General features: G+C 39.8%; 1 protein-coding gene across 4 annotated transcripts in view; it reads right to left on the bottom strand.

Moving 5' to 3' along the window:
* UGGT1 (UDP-glucose glycoprotein glucosyltransferase 1) overlaps positions 1-21,510 on the bottom strand; it is a 93,878-nt gene that overhangs the window by 68,628 nt on the left and 3,740 nt on the right. For all 4 annotated transcript variants that reach the window (XM_034781979.1, XM_034781977.1, XM_034781980.1 and 1 more), the window contains exons 2-10: positions 16,217-16,355; positions 11,751-11,833; positions 11,022-11,152; positions 9,639-9,751; positions 6,701-6,875; positions 5,062-5,158; positions 2,729-2,807; positions 2,369-2,469; positions 396-495 (exon numbers count right to left, since the gene is read on the bottom strand). In XM_034781979.1, the coding sequence (XP_034637870.1) occupies positions 396-495; positions 2,369-2,469; positions 2,729-2,807; positions 5,062-5,158; positions 6,701-6,875; positions 9,639-9,751; positions 11,022-11,152; positions 11,751-11,833; positions 16,217-16,341 (1,004 nt within the window). In that variant the 5' untranslated portion in view covers positions 16,342-16,355. The remainder of the gene's footprint in view (positions 1-395; positions 496-2,368; positions 2,470-2,728; positions 2,808-5,061; positions 5,159-6,700; positions 6,876-9,638; positions 9,752-11,021; positions 11,153-11,750; positions 11,834-16,216; positions 16,356-21,510) is intronic.

The following is a 21,510-nucleotide window of genomic DNA, read 5'->3' as shown; positions in this document are numbered from 1 at the left end:
CCTTGCCAATTACCAAGGCATCTCCCCTGGACCATAGTGCGAACTGGTGCAAAAAAAATAAATCTAATATGCATTTGAGGACCACAAGTGAGATCACAATATGAAAAAGGCTTGTAGAGCACAGAAATCATGCAGGTAACAGTGTTAGCGTTTCAGTGATTAACTCCAGCTTCCACTGAAGGACAACTTCGTACACTCATCTAACTTCCTGCTAAAGATCTTTACTAGGGACATGCTCTCACATGAAAGACTTGTACTTGTTTACTTTCAGCTACATGAGCCTCAAGAAACATTTAACAGGCCTACTTCAGCTTTAATCATGCTGAAGAGAGGAGAAAATATGGTTAGGAAAGTTATTAAATGGAAAGCCTCCCTGATCTTCTGCAATGAATTACCTGGCCTTTGTAGGGAAGTTCTGACTGAGGTCTTTCATGACCATCAAAGCATCCACAGTGGGAGCAGCCAGGATGCGAGCAGCGGTTTGAAAACTTAGATCTAAAAATGAGAACAGTTAAGTCAAGGATTGTAAACTAAACACAGCAATGCATTTAGTGCAAAACCAACTTAATACATACAATTGCCATCTTCACGTCACACAGGGACTTCGGACACAAACATTTCAGAGGATGATCTGTTGCGTGTGGAAATCTTGAAAGCTTAATTTTCTGTCTGTCCCTATTAGGTGCTCACTTTGGTCTTCTTTCTGATCTATAGCCTTTAGTAGCCAACCGTGTGTAAATGGCTTCCTGAAATTGAAACCCTGAATCGTCTTTGCAGGCAGTGCCAAGAATTCTAGTTCACCACAGACATGAGGAGCCTTGGCTGGCTCTGGCTAAATAAATCTACTTTGGGGTGGGGTCTAGATGCTTGCTTCCTGGATCTAGGACCCCTACAAAAGGACCTTACAATGACATGATTTAAGTAGATATTTCATTGCATATTTATCATTATAATTTTGCTGTAACTTTCTGAAATAGTTAATGATTTCAGTTCTTCTCCAGGAGCATTGGTAGAGCAGGTTCTGTGCAACTAGACTATTGTACATGCAATAGCCTTAGCTATTTCTTTTTCAGGGGCCGTCAGCATCCCTCTCATAGGCTTGTTTAACAAACAACAGCTATGCTTGGGACTGAAGCACAGAGCAGAATATGGAAAGCTTTTGAAATATGGATCGAACAAGGGAGGAAAAATGAAAAGTTCACTTGATGTCTTTTGCAGGAACTCTAAATTAGTTTACATTTTGCGGCAGCAGAAGGAAGGAAAAATGGCGAATATAAAAAAAACTGAGCTGAAAAGCCCAAGAAACATTTATGCTACAATAACAAGGTGTTTGCATTTGGCTGCATTGGTGGCATTTTTATTTATTTGTCTCTTTTTTAAACTTAAAACTATTGATTTGGTAACTTGTACAATATGACAGCACCATAAATATACAGGATTTTTCTGCTGACCACAATGAAAATTGAGAGCAGTGCTAAGAAACTTGCAGGATTGGAGTCCTACATTCACTCCTTCCTATGAGTTTTCTATATTTCTCCCTAGAAAAGAGACGATAATGGGAATTGAGGGTACTTCATTCACATCACATAGGAATGAGCCCTTAGGCCCCAATCCTGCAAACAATATGCACATCCTTAACTCTACCTATGGGAGTAGTCCCATTGTAGACAGTGGGATTACTTACATTAGTAAAGTTAAATAAATGCCTAAGCAGTGGCAGCATCAGGGCCTTAAAGAGTAAAGTTGTCCAAGGTGAGTGCAAAGAAAACTTAGACCTCAGAACATAGGTGCTGGAACTAGAGGTGCTGCCACGCCCTCTGGCTTGAAAGGGTTTCCATCATATACAGGGTTTACAATTTGTCTCTCAGCACCCCTACTATAAAAACTGTTCCAGCACCCCAGCCTCAGGATCAACAACATCTTGAGTTTAGTCCTTCAGTGGCTTGGAGAAAACAGAACCTTCTGAGGTAGGGTGGGGCCATGACAAAAGATGTCCTTCAATTTTCCTTACTCTCTTTTCTATACTTTGCAGATACAATAAGTTGGCACCCTACACTTCCAGAAGATAAGCCAGGGTGCTGAACATCAAAAGTGTTTGAGTACCAACAATGTAGTCATTGTGTAGAAGGAAAACTTCATGGGTCCCTTACTTGGTATGGAAACTTACTAAAACTACTTCTATTACTACTTCCCAAGAAGGTTTAGATTGAAAGCTGCTGGACATTCCAAGAATTTAGTTAAGGTCTCCCTCGAGAATACCCTCCTATAAGCAAATATCACTTTCATGGAGAGACCATGCAAGGGACATATTTTTACATAAATTTAGTTTTAGTACAACTAGGAAGAAGCTTTTCCACATATAAATTACCTTGTAACTGCCATACTTTTAAAGGTGCCATTTCATTGGTACTTTCAATAAGATGCTTTCTAAGTTCCTTCAGTTCTTCCTTCAAGTCAGGATACAACTGCCTGAAAGAAAAAAAAACAGACCTTCCTTAGTGCCAGATCAGTGAAACTGTAGCTAATCCAAAGAAATTAGCACACCAAAAATGTCTGCATCTGCCATTACACATAGTTTCTGCTCTCTTATGGCCTTTAGGCTATTTGAGTGCATTGCTAAAACTCTAACTGCCTACATAGTTTTGGGGTTTGTTTGGTTATTTTTGTAAAAACAAAGAAAGTAGGTTTTACCATGCTACAATAGATTTTTACCAAACGAATGTCTTACCTTAGCTTTCCAAAGAGAAATCCTTGCACTTCATCAATAGGGTCATTTTCACCTATCATTGTAGCATTCACCTCTGTACCTATAAATACAAAGCAACACTACTATTACAGCACTATTCAGATGGTAGTTTCTTACATATATTCTTTGGTTAGTTTTACATAATAGCAGTAAGCAGTAATGATGAATACTTACTTTGAAATCTACAAATGAGTGATGTGTACTTTACAGAAAGTGAGTAAGCAGTGTCGTCTCCATATTTTACAGATGGGGCAAACGAGGACAACTGAGGAGTGACAGACCATGGTCATATGGCAAGTCATTGTGAAAACTGGAAATAGAAGCCAGTTCTTGTGACACCCAGCCCCGTGATCAGTTCACTGGACCACAGCTGCCATGACTATCTAGCAAAAGTTCATTAAAAAAATTAAACCAGCTAAAAACAGGATGCTGTATTTGCCGCCAAATACAAGAAACAGAGGTGCAGAAGTGAATCTGGAAATTATACTCCTCTTCCCAAGGGATGTTAAGAGCTCCAAAGGAGAGCACAGCCTTTGTGTTAACTGTAAAGATGACTCAGCAACAGTAGGAAGAAAAGCGGGGTTGGATCAGAAAAGGAAAAATAGAGGAATAGTGGGATTCGCTAGGGTAGGAGGATTTTTCAGTGTAACAGATATGTCAATGCTACAAAATACTCTATTATTATTTATTATTAATGAAAAATAATGTGTATATATTGACTAACACAAAAGGATCTTCCCACAGATTCAGTTTTATCCAGAATGAGGGGGTTTTCTTAAAAAAAAAAAAGGGAGGGGGGTGCTTCTATTCCATAAACCAATACACAAAGGTCTTGCTGAAGTTGTAATGATACATTAATTAAATTGCTCACACACTAATGCAACAAGAATAAAAGCTTCCTAAATTGAAATTAATCAGATGCTCCAGTATGCCAGTTATTCTCAAAATGATAATTAACTAGTAATTTAGGCTAAAAAAAGGCATTTGAATGAAATCTGCTCAATCTAGAATAATTTGAGGGATAATTTTTGTACATTGCATAGCATTTTATTGTAAGAGTCTCAGAGAGAATATTGACAAAGCACAGAGTTACGAACACCAGAGTTACGAACTGACCGGTCAACCACACACTTCATTTGGAACCAAAAGTACACAATCAGGCAGCAGCAGAGACCAAAAAAAAGAAGGTGATGATGGGAGTGGGGAAAATATAGTAGAGTACCGTGTTAAATGTAAACTACAAAAATACGTTAAGGGAAAGCTTAAAAGAAGATTTGACAAGATAGGGAAACTGATTCTGTGCTTGTTTCATTTAAATTAAGATGGCTAAAAGCAGCATTTTTTTTCTGCATAGTGAAGTTTTAAAGATGTATTATGTCAATGTTCAGTTGTAAACATCTGAAAGAACCACCATAATGTTTTGTTCACAGTTATGAACATTTCAGAGTTAAGAACAACCTCCATTACTGAGGTGTTCGTAAGACTATGGTTCTACTGTATTTAGAAAAAGGTCACACTGCAAACCCTAAAACATCTTGCATGAAGTGTAAGTTTTATTCTACTCAATAATGATCTATATTTACTCTGGATGAAAGGAAATGTATTTAAATACAGTATGGCTACTGCTAACTTTCTACTGAGTTTACCGCCATATAGGCTGAAACAGTATCAAAGTTAGTATATATGTGATTAAGTCACTGCTAATATTTTAAAACAGATTAGAAGAGCAGGACTTGCTTTTGATAGTAGCTATTTCTTTTTAAAAATCCAGAAGTATCGGATGTCTGCTAAATGGACACAAATATAAAATTATTAAATGCAATTCTATAAAATACATATATACACATGAACTTAACTAATATGAAGTTTAGCCGGTCTTTGTCAGATTTCCAGAAATGGGGATTGCCCCTATTCTTGCTCCAGAGATGGTAAGAGGGGCAAAACTAATTTTAAATATTTTAGTCTCCATCTCCCTGTATGGCTTGGAAGGCTGATGGAGGAACCATACTATGCTCTGGAGAGGAGTAAGGAAGAAGTAATGCCTTGGTGGTGCACAATAGTAATCTGTCTAATTAAAGAATGGCATCAATATGCTCTAAAGAGAGTAAACCTGCTCCCAAAATTAGAGGAGGAGGAGGACACCACGGAGAGTAGGAAGGAAGAGATGGTGGCTCTTCAGAACTCAGACAGGGAAGAAGAGCACCATCTCTTGCCCTCTGGGAAAAAAACTATTCATGTAAAAAAAAAATATGAAACCATTTTATTATAACACAAATTATTTGTATATACAATTCTTATTTTAAGTAGGAATTCACCTTTCACCTGGGTATCATCCTTGGCCTTATATTCTGTGCTTTTAATAGCCAGTTCCACACCATAGCCTGACAGGTAGACTTTTTCTTTACTTGGATTCTGAAAGAAAACGTAAAAAACCAACAGCACATAAACATGTCTTTGTATGGATATACAACATACTAAGCTAGTGTTTCCCATAGCAAAATAGCTCGTATTGCAACATATTTAAAGGGGTTGGAGTGCCAGAGCATGAATGTCTGTCATTTTAGCATTCAGACACAACTTGTACAGTATAAAATACATAAGAAGTAGCCCCAGGATGAGTTATTTTGCAGGAGTACAGCATAATCGTTTAATGTCTTATTCCTACTAGGCTCTTTGCAGTTAGTCTAGCTGAAGAGGAGGACAAAGAATAATAGGAAAGAGCAGATCACACTAGGGCTGGTGAATGGTCCTGTGATGGAATCCCTGGCTGCGTCCAAAATAAAGCTTGTGAATACTGAATAGAACCAAACTAAAAATGATGCTGCATAAGCCAGTATTTGAACCAACTTTAGATGGATACATTTCTTTAATCAAAATGAACAGCAGGGAAAAAAGTGGTTCTTTTTTGCTGAGAAGCAAGGGAATGAAAATACTCCAGCCTCCAGCATTCACTGAATGGTAAAAATAAATAGGGAATACCACAGAAATGATCAAACCAATTAACACTTCAGGACAGGAGATCATATATTTATGTTTCATGATTTTAAGATGACACCTCTGAGCACTTCATAAAAGTCTTAACAACATATTATAATCAAATAGCTATTTTAACCAATGCCCAGAATTAAGCATTTTATGCAAATAATGGGAATTCTGTCACATGGAATTGTGTTATTTTTAAAAAGAAGAGGGTGGTATACAGCCTTATTCTTTTTGCTGTGTCTCACCGAAAGTATAAATATCACTAAAGCTGAGCCAATTGATGCCTTTTCACATATAGCAAATTTGGCTGTAGCCCAAATACTACATTTATGGCTTTTATCAACACTATCACACTATCAGGAAGAGAAACTAAACAGATCAAAACTCTTGTAAGCCACTAAAATGTACAATTAAACATCGATTCTACAACTATTCTTTTTGAGCTCCAGTATAGAAAGTAAATGTGGGGTGTCGTCCCCCCCTCCAGATTGATGGGATGGAGGGAGAAACAAGAGCAGATCACAGTAGGACTGGTGAATGGTTCAGCAATGGAATTCAATCCTGTTCCAAATAAAAGGAATGGCCTTCATTTGGAAAATACCTCTCACTCTTTACTCACCCAGCTTATGCTACAAATGTTTTGTGCTTCACCACACCACATTTAAATGATACAAGTAATTTTCATAATTTGATTGTATAGATAGGTCAGAATCCAGAAATGCAGTCTGAATATTCAGTTTAATGCAAAGAAAATATTCCTGTAACAGGAAATATGGGCTTAGATTTTCAAAACGGGTGCCTAAAATCACGGGTGCTTATAGCCAGATTCACACCTCTCAAAAGTTAGGCCACTCATTTAAGTATCTGAGTGTGGATGTCAGAGCCTCACCTTAGGCACCCATTTTTTAAAGTCTTAGCAAGAGGCTCTTCCTAATTCCAAAGAAATTGGTTCAAAATAATATCAGTACTTACAGCAACATAGTGTCTGAGGACGTAAGTGATTTCTCCTGCACTGGCTTTCGAAACAAGCAGGTTGTGGAATTTGGAAAACTCCTCAGTGCCAATCTCAGCATAGAGTATGACAACAGGACTTTCCGGGTTTGAGAGGGGGAATCTGTGATCTCCTTTGAACAAAAATGGCTTCAGCCTAAGAACAAACATCAAGAATGTGGTGGTTTTAACATACACTTGAAAGAGGAAACTGAGCAAGATGCATCCAAATCTCTTTTCCCTCCCTGTGTAACCGTTAGGTGTCTTTTCACAAAGGACAAAGTCTCAGACTATTCTCTATTCATTATTAAGCTTGTCAGTCGTTCGTGTGTGGTAGCAAAACTTTGATAAAATGGAAAAACAGGGCTCCAAAGGTTCAACCGTAAAACTGGATGGGTGGAGGTTGGAAAGCACCTAACCATGATCCTTATATAAATGAGCAACAACTTGCTTAATGTTTTCAAATCAACTATTTATTGGGGCATGAGTCCTATCTCAAAAATAAAATAAGCTAAACACAACAGACATTAAGGAGACATTGCCAACCTCCCACAGGTTTAGTTTTCCTGTTCTGTATTTTTGTGTGTGTATTTTCTCCTCTTCTTTTCAAGTCTTGACCCTAATATAAGGTTCAAAATATTCCCAAATGGGATTTACCAACAGAATGCATCTGCAGTGCATGAGCATGGTGATGCTATGCACCTGCACATGAAACAGAAGTAAAAGATGCCAATATTTATATTTACAAAAAATCAAGCTGCAAAACAGAGAAAGAGGAATCCGAAAACAGATTGTAGTTTAAGTTTCTAAGATGTTAATAATTACTTTTTGTAAAGTCTCTCACTTTTTAGTTTTGTTACCAGGATTTACTGCCAATTTCAACTCGATTATTTCCTTGCATAATCCTGTTAGTTATGATGGAAAATAAATTTAAGATTACTATTGTGTGTCATTTTAAATAATATCTGAATGAAAATAAAATAAATCTGAGACTCATGTATTTGTCAGCGTAAGCTCTTAGTTTTTGTTGTCCTCGACTTAAAATGTGCAACACTTACAACAAAACCACGCTCAGAAATAGTTTTTAAGCATTCTGTTGTCCAGAATTTTACTGTCCATGGAAAATGACAATATGGTAGTACTGACTCTAGTATTTATAGTACAAATATCTAAATGTAAAGTATTTTACATATTCAAAGGATTACTGTCTTACTATACTAACACATTAATGCCCTAGGAACACATGAACCACATCTAGATTCTGGAGTGGTTGAAGAGTTCATGGTCCTCCACAGTTAGCAGAGACAGGTTGCAGCGTAGGGCTTAATAAACGTGGGAACTTTCTGTCAAGGGAGTTCTCTAGTTTCTGCTTAAAGCATAAAGGCTCTGTGTGTTTGTCCTCATACTACACAGATGTGACCATTGGTGTGCATCTACTCCACTATCCTTCCTCCAACAGAGGTCAGCACCATAGTGCAGAGGAAGATATGAACCCTCATAATGGACAGTTATGCAGTCGGGATTACCTGGGGAAAGTTTCTGCCTAACCTCAGGCAGTTTTTGTCCAAAACATTATCTCATACCTTTTTGTACTGTCAGTAATCTACTCCACAACTGATTAATTTGGAGTAACATTTAGCAGACCTGTGTAGTAACATTGTGCAGTCCAACCATGTTCTTTTTAAGACAAATGCGGTCCAGCAATCCAAATAAAGAATCCTCTCTGTTTATTATACCCAAATTCTGTTCCTTCTCTCATGAGGGACACTACAACTTTTACACTCATTAATTTAACTGTGGCTCTTCTGATTATTCATATTAAATGCCTAATTACTGTTTTTAATCCTAAAATGCTTGCCCCCAATAATATCCAGCAGCAGCAAATTCCAAAGATAAATAATGTTGTGAAACAGTCAGCTATCACATGGGGGTGAGGGGGTGGGCAAGCAGCTGACTCCAATTAAGCAGTCCTCTCAGAGGCTGCTGGGAGTGGGAGGGGTCTGGCCCTACATAAATCAGGGCCAGCTCATTCCAAGGAGAAAGATGATTGAAGCAGCTCTCAAGAAGATGGGGGAAGGAGAAAGAACAGCTCCAGAAAAGGGGCAAACAATTCTGAGTTTAGGGAGAATGAGGCACCAACTGCAGCCTACCTCCCTAGAAAACTTTGGACTTACTCTAGAGGTAAGAGAACTATGGGGAAACAGCACTAAAAGCTTTCAGAATAGATGAGGATGAAATAATACTTATAAAAGTGTATTATTACTACACTTTCTCTGGCTCTATATTCCCTCTTTTCTCCCTCCCTTTCCCCCCCCCCCCCACATACCTCCTTTCTCCACTCCACATTTTTCTGTGGTGTTCATATCAGCCTGGTCCACCAGAAATAGCTTGATGACAAATGCATTTTGGAGGAGTGGGAGAGGAACTACCAGTTTTAGATGTGTGGCCTTTTATTTTTGATTTTTCCCTTTGCTCTTATTTTAAGAAAAGAGAAACAGGAGCATCTGACTGACCTCTCCTTAACCATTCATTAACTTTTATATCTTATGTCAGCTCTTCCTCATCTCTTCTTTTTAAGTTACTACTTTTTTTTTTTTAAACTCTTTACCTGGACACTTTCCCACATTTCTAAGAATTACTGCTGCCCTTCTACAGACCTCTTCCTCTTCTACTAGTTCCTTTTAGAACATCCTTACTTTATGGTACAATTTTTAAGAGTGAGAAGGATAAGAGACAATAATTCCTGACTGGCTTGACACCAAAGAATAAACTGCAAATATGTGTTTACTACTCTGCCTAAGAAAGGGCAAATACAGATGGGAAACAGAGTATGTAGAAAGTAGGAATTCAATAAAACTTCCCCACCTTAATAAGTCTAACAAAGTTACAGTTTGGGCTAGATCTTGTATAAAAAGACTACCTTTCTGAAGCGGTTTGTAAAAGGATTTCAAGGGTGTCAAATTCACAAGTCTTCTTCCCGTGCACAGCAAAAAATGAGTTACAACCCACTGGTGGAGGTTCATCTGCTGCTATCTGTAGTAAAATATCTGTGTTACGATATAGTTTATAAAATTTTCTTGGAACAAAAATAATAGAAATCACTACATTAAATTACAAAATGAAACTGAAAATAGGACTTTTAGGCAATAATAATACTAAGCTCCCAATCAAGGAGCTCAAGGTGATGTACAACTCCAATTACTAATGTAATTAAAAGCTACCTGCTAAACAAACAAATGTTCTTTCTTTACTTTTTTTAACACTTAAACTTCACGAATGATATGGTTTGTAGAGGGTATTTACAATGATAGGGCTTTCCCCCCCTCCCCAACTTCAAAATAAAACAATTTTACATATGTAACTACACAGAACATTTTATGCATACCAGGAAATTCCTTATGCTTAAGCACCAAAAAGTCAATCTCTAAACATGATCAAATCATTCAAGATGAAAAGGAAAACCTCCTCAGAAAAGAACACAAGTCTATTACTAAAATAAAGTACATTACAGAATGGTGTATATTTTATAACAAACTATAAAATGTACTAGATTTGTAAAATAAAGGTGGAAAGAATACAATTTCTATTTAAGGATTCTGATAACTCCAGTTCTACATGCATGGGGATAATATCTTTAGAGTCCCATAACAGAAATACTGAAAAACTAGTAAGTTTATGATGTCACAGATGCCATGGAAATGAAACCTGATTAACTATACAAATAGAAAAACTCTTTGATTAAGGTTACTAAGAGGCAACTATACACTTATCTACCCCTTTACTTACAAAGCCCAAATATTTAAAAAGGAATTAGATGACAAAAACCCTGGGTCACAGTTAAGTTTGTGTTATGATAAAAATATATATTCTCAATACATGAGACTGAGTATTGTAAGATGTATCTTTGACGCCTTGCAGAGACACTTCTGGCAAAAAGTGAAATTTACATTAATATTTCTAAAGTAAGCAGCAAATTTTTAAAAAGTTAAGCCATCTGAAAGAAGCTAAACAAGGTATAAACCCTTTCCCCCCTCTTCAGGTCTCCATTAATTTTCCATCAAAATATTTAAAGTGGATTAATCACTGTTATACCTCAAAATAACTTTTTTTTTTTTCAAAACAAGCTAGGGTTTGACTATGACATGGAATAGAGGCCTTTAGTAGTTTGAAAACAAGTGTAAAACTACTTCGTCATTTTTATTTGAGCCACAAACTTAATATCTGTAGGTAGCTGAAGTAGCTACTTCCTTCCTGGATCCTATGAAACAGTGTCATTGGATGGCTTCCATTGCTTTGTACTAACCTGCTGAAAGGCTTGAATTGTAGCAGAATAGGAACGTAAAGACAGGGAAAACTTCAACAAGTTCTGCTGCAGCAGTGACAGATTCTGGCAGGCTGCTTTCAGCATTGCATGGTAAGAAGAATAATTGGTACCTGCAAAGCCAGAGCACAAGCAATTAACCTCCATGTGAGACTATTGCAGAAGAGGGCCATTTAACTGTAAATCATGGGTTTTCACAATAATCTATACTATGAAAAGTGCAGGGGACCATTATGTAGTTAAAACCTGAAATAATAAGGGCCAATCTCACTAAACAATATGAAGCATTACTCCTGTCCTTTTTTTTCTTTAAGAACCCAGTTCTACAGTTGGATCTGCACTAAGTTCCATGTAACTTTAGCTGCAACTGCAGGATCAGGGCCTAAACATGAGGAGTGTGGGAATATAGTTAAAAATTGCTCACTACTTACTATTTACAAAATGACTTTTCCCAATAAACACAAGGAAAGAAAACATTTACAATATTTTCTTGCCATGGCACAACCTGACAGATCAGTTTTAGCACATATAGACTGGCTTTAATCAACTGGCTGTTTGTTTGCCCTGTTCAGCTCACAGTTCCCATCACAATCTAAGTTATATAGAGTTTATATTCCATTTTTTTGTGATTGCATACATTGTAAAACATTTTGCTTACTCTTATCTATGCTGATTAATATTAAGCAAGGAAAAGGGTTTACAGAATCTTACCACCATGATCTGATGATCTAATATCTTGACTGGCCTCGACAAAAGTCCAGAATTTCTCTTGACCTTCTTCTGCTAAAAATTCACTGAACAGAGAGGGGGAGGGGGAAATCTTCAGGAGAACTTGTTTTGATTTATCTCAAATTACAGTGCTTTATGAAATTGTTAGCTTTTACAGCACATTTTAATCCCTAACATATGTCTGCCCATATAAGAAAAACAAACATCATTACTAGGAAAGAAACTAGAAATAGAAGGAATGCTGCAAGTAAGGCTGATTGATAAAATTGTGTAGAGCAGTGATTCTCAACTAGGGGTATGCATACCCCTGGGGGTATGCAGAGGTCTTCCAGGGAGTAGGTACTCAGCTTATCTAGATCAGTGTTTCTCAACCTGGGGGCTGCAGAATGGGTTTAGGGGGACTGCAAGTGCAGGGTTGGCATTAGGGGGTGGCAAGCAGGACAAATGCCCAGTGCCCCACACCATAGGGGACTCTGTGAAGCTAAGTTACACTCTTCAGCCTGCCGTCTGGGGCTTGGGCTTCAGACAAGTCTCATAAGTGGGGGGGGAAAAACAGGCTCAAGCATCACACTGAAATGTAAATACTGTATTTAATATTCCAATCAATTTATTTTATAATTATGATAAAAGTGAGAGTCAGCAATTTTTCAGTAATGGTGTCCTGTGACATTTGTATTTTTAATGTCTTTTTTTTTTCTAAGCAAGTAGTTTTTAAGTGAGGTGAAACTTCGGGTATGCAAGACAAATCAGACTCCTGAAAGGGGTATAGTAGTCTGAAAAGGTTGAGAATCTCTAGTGCAGAGGATGCTTGTAAAGCACTTATTAATCCCTCACAAGCATAAGCTCTAAAATGCACAAGTGTACATAACTTGAGGTTTCAGTCTATCCCTTTTATGTCTGAGCTAGCAATATTTGTGGGGAAAACTATTTATACAATGAATTACAGGACATTTTCATGTGAGATTTGTTTCACGTAACAAAAATCCCCTATTTCAATAGCCCTGTAACCATTCCTAACAGTAATAATCGATAAAGTAGGTAGATTTTTCTAATATGAAAAGTTTATTATATGCTTCAAACACCAAGGGTTTGTTTGTTTTGACTATGAAATCAAGTAGCAACAGGATAAGGTAAAAAGCAAGTTAACCATGATAGCAATTTGTGTCTGGGTTTCAATCTATTTTGAGCTAATCCTGATTTGAACTTCTTGAGAACTGTGCAGCAAATTACTATACTAGTTTCAGTAAATCAAACTGGAGGGAGGATTCAGCACTAGAGTTTCACCCACATTCACATCATTCCGTAGCTCACTGCAGATAAATGCAGAAGCCTGCTCATCAAACACTTAAGATATAATGATCACTTTTCCTGAAGGTGTTCATTAGTGTTTGAAATATTTATTTTTTGGTTCTTTGTCTGTTTCCCACTTAATCTCTTATCTCAAGGGGAGGCCTATGCTTAAAACACTGCCACTGTAGCACTTCAGTGAAGACACTACCTCTGCTGACGGGAGGGCTTCTCCTGTCAATGTAGGCACTCCATCTCGGCGAGGCAGGAACTATGTCAACAGGAAAAGTCCTCCCATCAACATAGCGCTATCTGCATCCAGGGTTAGGTCAGTTTAACTGCGTCACTCAGGGGTGTGCATTTTTCCAATGTACTTATACTGACCTAATTTCCTACTGTAAACCTGGTGCAAACATGGTCTTTTGTACAAGTGTTGTCATGCAGCCACATCAATGGTTGAGGCTCATCTGTACCTTTTGAGATGCGTCTCTCCATGGACATGCTTTCTAAGGCTTTGTCTACAATGGAACCTGAATGACAAAACTCTTGTTGTTTGGGGGTGTGGAAAAAAAACACACAAACCCACAAATGACAAAACTTTTGCCGATTAAAAGCACCAGTGTGAATAGCGCTTTGTCAGCAAGAGAGCGCTCTCCTGCAGACAAAGCTACCGCCACTCGTTGGGAATAGAAGCTTTTTGTTAGCGGGAGAGCTCTCTCCTGACACCAAACAGCGGCTACATTGCACGCCTTTTAGCAGCACAGCTGTAGCGGCACAGATGTGTTGCTAAAAGGTGCATAGTGTAGACATCGCCCTAGTAACAGGGCCAGCACCTGCTCTTAAGAGTGAAATCTCACAATTCACCTCCCCCAAACCTTTAGATGGGCTCCTGGTTATGGCACCTTGTTTACCAACCAGGCCCAACTGGTTTTGATGTCAGCCAAAGACTTTCCTTTGGGAGCTATGATCAGTATAAAAATGCATGGACAACAGAGAGCTTCTTCAAAACAACATACTAAATCAATGGCACTAGGGATCATTTTCCATCCTATTTTTAGCAACCTGAATAGCAAAAGGTGTCTAAAACAAACTCTTAAATACTTATTTAGGAATCTAACTTCAGGTACTTTTTAAAAAAAAATCTTGGCCAGAAAATCAGGAACAGCTTCCTGACAAGAGACCTATTAAGCTGTGGAATAATCTATCAAGGATCCAATTTTGATGATTCCATTAAATCTTAAAGTGAGGTAATGAAGATCCTAACTTTACTATCTCCCACCTACAGAACACAGGTTTTTTAGTATCAAGAATATTTAATACCTACTTTACCATTGGGACCTTCTCCATAACCTCATTTTGCTTAGACTTTGAAGGGCTTAGTCTCAGCTTTATATGCACTGAGGCAGGAACATAATGTACCATCCTTTGTGTCATCTGCACTTAATCTTGTTTCCTTAAATGCCTTTGTCATGGTATTTCTCCTAATTTCAAGGCTCTCTCCACTCCCAGTGTTTTTAACAGCTCTTTAAAAGCTTTAAATTAATAACTTGTCTCCTTGCTTAAAATTGTTTTCCTGTTTTGATAGGCAAATTGATTTGTTATTGGAGAATTTCTCAGGACCACTATACTCCTGGCATATTTCTTTTTAAACAGTTAGGCATTCCTAAATGTTATAAGGACTTTCATGTCCACAGATACCCTGGTGATAAATGTGCATTAAAAACTGACATTACAGAAGAGAAGTGGTTAGATTTTGGGCCTACAGACCTGTATCATTTTCCTGTAAATGTTCCTAGAAAGTTCCTATTCAAAGTATTCTTTAAATAAAACATCATAAAAGTGAATAGTGTGTTTTGTTTTTAAACATTGCTCCACACTTTTTTAACAAATCTATTTGTTCTCGGTGACTTATTTAAAACACTTTGATAGTGTAAGATACAACGATCTTCCCTCCGGGCCAGGTTACTAATACCCCCAAACCTGCAAACACTTAGGCACTTAACTTTATGCAGACTACAACTGGGCTACTCATGTTAGTAAGTTACACATGCATTAAGTGCTTGAAGGATCGGAGCCTATACAAACAACATTACACATACGGGATACAATCCTGCTTCTGTTCAAGGGAATTTTACCATAGAACCCTCTGGGGGCATGACAGGGCCCCTACATGTAGGCTTTATGAATAGTGTTTATAAATAAAACCCTTGGGGGTGGGAGAGGAAATAAATTAGCACAGATGTAATGCTCTGACCAAGTGTTGATTCATGACACGGAACTTATCCAAAAGGGTGTCTATCAAATGTGTGGGAGTATTCCTTCCCCCCCCTCCAAAAAGTGCAGTGATCATGTTTAATTTGCAAAGTTTGGTTAGAAGGACCTTAAACAGAACTAATCAATTGAACCAAGATTGAGAGAGTTTGAGGTGCTTATGATCAGTGAATGGGTGGGTGTCTGTCTCTCTTCCCTTCACAAATTCTTCTAAACTAACATCCCTGCACTGTTTCCTTCATCTTTTTGATCTCAAAATGCACTTTGATTAACAGGTTGGATTTAATTCTTCAGCACATAATATGACACCTTTAATTCATTTACAGTAGAGACTATATAGGTATACCAGCATATTTTCAAATCAGAACTACATGAGAATACATGGCATAGCTTCACTACCTCAGATGAGGAGGCAGGTACTCTCTGGACACATTTGAGACTGAATGCTCTGCTACAGTTGGCAAGAGCCCAGAAGTCAGAGGTGCTGACAAGCAGGCTGCCTCAACTGGCTGGAGCTCTCTAATGATTAAGTGGGAAACACTGCAGGGATGGATAAGCTAGCTAGAAGAGCAGCAGTGGGAGTGATGTGGCATGGGGTACTGATGATGTTCCCCTCTACTGTATACCAGCCTGTTAACACAGGCATAGGAAAAATGGGACATGAGAGCAGAACTGTGCATCAAGTCCACAATACTGGGGGGGAGGGGAGAATGACTGAGTAAACAGTTTTAGACAGCACGTTAGTGCTTACATCTAGTTGCTAAGGTATGCTGCCAAATACCATTTAATACTCTTCTAGGATTTACTATATTGTGTGTGTAATTTAGCCCACAAGCTAGCATTTTTATTCTTCTAAATTTCAGATTTGTGAATGAAAACTAACAGCTTACCTTGCTTCCAGTAACAAAGGGGTTGACAACCACTTTGTAGTCAGGGATGTTGTCACTGCTTTAGAATCTGCCTTTGCTAGAGAAGAGCTGAACCAGATTCCAAGAAGTGCAATAAAAATTCCCATTTTATAGAAAATGCCTAGAGGGGGGGGAAAAAATTCAGTTTGGTTCTCCAAAACATTAAATTTATAATGGGGGGGGGGGGGAGGAAGAGGGGTGTACAGAGCCCTAGTCTAACTAAAATGTAAGTCCAGGTTCTATTTGAAATTAAATGGCCTGTATTATGCAGGAAGTCAGACTAGATCACAATAGTCCCTCCTGGACTTAAAATCCAAGAACCTAAGAATATTAGCAAACAAGGATTGTAAGATTAGATGCCTCCGCTACAGTCAAAAGTGAAACCATAGGAACACAAGGGCATGAGAACCAGGTTTTTTGCACATTTATTTCTAGATTCGAAGGTCAGAGACCACTGTGATCATCTAGTCCAGGGGTCTCAAACTCAAATGACCACGAGGGCCACATGAGGACTAGTACATTGGCCTGAGGGCCGCATTTACTGACCCCTCCCCTCGGGCCCACCCCCACTCCACCCCTTCCCTGAAATCCCCACCCCAACTCCGCTCCCTCCCTGCCCCCACAGGGAGCAGGAACGGTGTGGCAGGGGCTCAGGGAGATGGGGTGTGGGGTGCAGGACAGGGTCAGGGTGCAGCAGGGAGCTCAGGGCAGGGGGTTGGTGTGCAGGAGGGGTGTGGGGTGCAGCAGGGGGTCAGGGGGCTCAGGGCAGGGTGTTGGGGTTCAGGGTGTGGCAGGGGTTCAGGGTGTGGCAGGGGGTTGGGGCTCAGGGTACAGGGTTGGGGTGCAGGAGGGGTGCAGCAAGGGGCTCAGGGCAGTGGGTTGGGGTGCAGGGTGCAGCAAGGGGTCAGGGTGCAGGAGGGGTGTGGCAGGGAGCTCAGGGCAGGGGGTTCAGCTGCAGGAGGGGGTCAAGGGGTGGGCTCTGGCCTGACGCACACTGGGGGCAGGGCAGGCTCCCTGCCTGCCCTGCGCCCACGCTGCTCCAGGAAGCTGACAGAACCTGGGGAAGGAGGGGTGCAGGGGTCTGTGTTGCTGTTGCTTCAGGCACCGCTCCCAGCAGCTCTGATTGGCTGGGAACAGGGAACCGTGGCCAACTGGAGCTGCTGGGGGCAGTGCCTGAAGCAACAGCAACACACCCCTGCACCTCTCCTTCCCCAGGTTCCCTCCCGGAGCGGCGCAGGGGCAGGGCAGGCAGGCAGGGAGCGAGCCTGCCCTGCCCCTGGTGCGCATCTGGCTGGAGCCGCTCTAGATAAACACTGGGGGAGGGTGGGGGGGCCCCCGCAGAAAATAACCCCTCGGGCTGCGTGTTTGAGACCCCTGGTCTAGTCTGACCACCCGCATAAAATAGGCCACTGAACTTCCCCAAAATAATTGCTGTTTGAACTACAGCAGGGGTTCTCAACCTTTTTCTTTGAGGTGCCCCCCCCCAACATGCTATAAACTCTATGGTCCACATGTGCCACAACAACTGTTTATCTGCATGTAAAAGCCAGGCTGACATTAGGTGGTAGCAAGCAGGGCAACTGCCTAGGGGCCCACGAAGCTAAGCTTCTCAGACTTCAGCTTGAGGCCTAGCTGGCAGGGCTCAGAGCACTGGGGCTTTGGCTTTCTGCCCTGGGCTCCAATGAGTCTATTGCTGGCCCTGCTCAGCAGACCCCCTAAAACCTGTTCTCAGCCCCCCAGGGGCCTGAGAACTCTGCTCAACTACGGCATAAGTTTTAGAAAAACTTACAATCTTGATTTAAAAATGGTCAATGATGGCAAATCCACCACAACTCTTGGTAAATTGTTCCAATGGCTAATTATCTTCACTGTTAGAAACTTATGCTTTATTTCCAGTATAAATTATGTCTAGCTCCAACTTCAAGCCACTGGATTTTGTTAGACTTCTGTCTGCTAGACTGAAGAGCCAATTATCAAATTTCTCTTTCCCCATGTAGATGCATATAGCCTGATCAGTTCACCCTTTAACTTTTTGTCTGTTTACCTTGAGACTGTCACCATAAGGTATGTTTTCCAATCCTTTAATCTTGTGGCTCTTCTTTGAACCCTCTCCAATTTAAAATCCTTCTTTAACTGTGGACAGCACAACTGGACATAGTATTCCCGTAATTGTCACACCAGTGCCAAATACAAACTCAACTTAACCTCCCCACCCTACTCAAGATTCCTGTTTATGCATCCAAGGACTGCATTAGCCCTTCTGGCTATAGTGTCTCACTGGAGGATCATGGTGGATATTCAGCTGAACACAGACTCCAAGTCTTTTCAGAGTCTCTATTTCCCAGGATAGAGTCCCCGATCCTGTGAGTCAGAGCTACATTCTTTGTTCCTAGATGTATACATTTACATTTGGTCATATTAAAATGCATTGATTGTTTGCAGCAAGAATACCAAGAGATCCAGAATGCTCTGACCTGTCCTCTTCATTATTTGCCACTCCCACCCACATCTGTGTAATCTACAAACTTCATCAGTGATATGTATGTTCTCCATGAGCTAGAAGAAATGTCAAATAGCATAGGGCCAAGTAATGATCCCTACAGGACCCCACTAGCTACACACCTGCTTCATGATGATTCCCATTCCCAATTACATTGGGAGACCTATCAGCCAGTTTTAATCCATTTATTGTGTACCATGTTTTGTATGCCAAGTAAAATGTCTTACGGGAGTCTAGGTGTATTACATAAACATATTACCTTTATCAACCAGTTGAAATCTCATCAAATGCACAAAAAATAGCTTGATAGGCTCTATCTTCCATAAACCCACACTCATTGGTATTAATTACATCTCTCAAAGAATTAGAGGGTGGGTAATATATCAGCTCTACATTTTTGCTGCCAGAGACCCCTCACATACAGTGTGCCCTAAAAAAGGCATACTACAAACTAGTCCAATTTAAATCACGTGTAGGACTAAGTTCCTGACTATCTATGGTGATTAAAAATCCTATACCCATTTCATAACTGTAGAGATTTATTTCTAGTGGCCTGACCAAAGTCAGACTCTAGGGTGATGGGAGCCAGATAAGATTACATAGAAGGCCCTGTAGGTTCAGTTGGATTCAGTGGGTCCCTTCACTCAGGGATACTCTTTCCAAGGAGTCAAGAGCCCTCAATTCTCTCTAGAGGCTGGCTTAAGGATGAAGGCCCTATAGACAAATAAAGTGGGGACCCTAATGGAAGGCCATGCTATAGTTTACAAGACATGTGCCATGGAAATGATGCCATTATATCCTCTCTTCTGCCCCATCCATTCACCATGTTGCAGCTAATGTTAACTTTCTTTTCCAGGATGACTGAGCCTCACCCCAAGTCTGAGGAATGAGACAAAGAATTTGAGAAGTTCAAACTCCTTGGCCTCATTTACTAAATGTGACATGGGGCCACCCTAACTCTGCTTACATCTTGGCTCTCACTCCTCTCCTCCTTTTGCAAAATTTAATAACTCTGGGTACATAACACTCCACCCACCTCTCAATGCCATTTCTGCATCTTTTTCATGCTGCTGTCTGCCAGTAACAGCTTTCCTTTTCCACTATGCCAAACCAGCTCACTCTGCTCCTTTAAAGTCACTTTTTTCCAGCTAACATTCCACAAATAACTACCCTCCCTCTGCTCTTTCTTCAGTATGTGATCCTTAACTTTGGTTAAGTTAAAAGAAATAAACCCTTAGAATAAATGTGTCCTGCTCAACTGCATAATCACTATATGTTGCCCCTGGGAAGTAGCCAAGTTGGCAGCATGTGAGATTGCTGCAGCACTTCACTTTGGGCTTTCTCCTCCCACACTGTAACAGTCAACATTGTTGTCTAACCCCCTACTTCCATGGACTTTAACAGAAGCTGAGGATGCTCAATGTCTCACATGATGGGCCCTTCCTATCCCAAACTACTGCATATCGTTGCAGTGTACTGTTTAACAGATCTCATTCCAGTGATGACTGTGTGGAAACAATGCTTAAAATCTCATTCAGGTCAACTCCTCCTTCCAAAGTCAATTTTAGTTCTGTGAAGTTTATTGTGTGGGAATCTTTTGTGTAGAACCTTGTCTTTTAAGGTTTCATTAACTGCACATGTACAATAAACAATCTCATGCCATTTGTTTTTTGGTCAGGTAGAGGCCTGCCCTCATTTCCTTGAAATAAACCTCCCTATCCCTCAAAGATGGGGCAGACCTCTTATTATAGTTTTGATATGTAACAGAAAAATGAACTATGTCCTGTCTAGTGAATATGTTGGCACAGCAGGAGACAATCTGTCATGGACAAAACAACCCCTGCTGTGGAGATGCAGTACATGGCTAATCATAATTAAGACAATGCATGGACTATTCTGGACAATGGCTGACAGCAGAACTCCTAGAAAACTAATCTAGTCAGAAACATGAGGGGTGGCCTGAGAACGATGAAGGGGTTGAGCTCCATGAATATGGTAACAGCATGAATGACTGAGACATACAGATCTTGTCATGGTCTCTGAAATAACTGAAAGGAGAATAGGCTGACCTCAGACCCTAAAGTAGGTGTTTGTTTCATTTTAAAATCTTCTTACTCTACTCTTTTCTCTAATGCATAAATAGATTGTTTTTAATAAAGCTACTGAACTGTACTGGAAATTCAGCTTCCTCCTTAAAGAAAGACGCAAGCAGATACCCCATACCCAAGCGTCCTGTCAAGTTAGAGGTCTGTGAACCTATGCACTATACTCTGGAATCTGTCTAGAAATCAAATCACAGGATTACACTCCAGGGAAAGGCTAATAGCCCCTCCCCCTGGGCAGCAACTTAAAGACCAAAAGAAGGAACAGAGATATTTATTTAGAATTAATAACTAATAAAAGACTTGTCAATGTTTTAGGGTTCCCATAATCTTGAATAATACAAATTAAGTCTCAGCAGCATTTAAATTAATTCAGCAAGAGCTCAACCTGCCCCTTGCAAAGACTCCTTTCCACACCTTCACATAGGAAGCACAACCTCAATCTTCTCCAAAAAACACACCAAACAGATGTCTTTTGAAGCATGGCCTGAAGGTCACCAAATTCCAACTATTTTGGACTAAGGATCTTTGATGTTATAGGCCTATATAGGACCCAGTTTGGGAAACCTTTATTAATGTGAATAAGCACATTAGTAAAATGGGCTGTTATTTATAGTCTGATTTAGAATCTGTGGGAATGAAAAACAATATATACAAGTCAAATACAAACTGGG

Source organism: Trachemys scripta, chromosome 9 (genome assembly GCF_013100865.1).
Source record: "Trachemys scripta elegans isolate TJP31775 chromosome 9, CAS_Tse_1.0, whole genome shotgun sequence".
In the NCBI taxonomy this organism is placed as follows: domain Eukaryota; kingdom Metazoa; phylum Chordata; order Testudines; family Emydidae; genus Trachemys; species Trachemys scripta.
The sequence above is the reverse complement of the archived record's forward strand: the minus strand, read 5'-3'. Positions and strand labels throughout refer to the sequence as shown.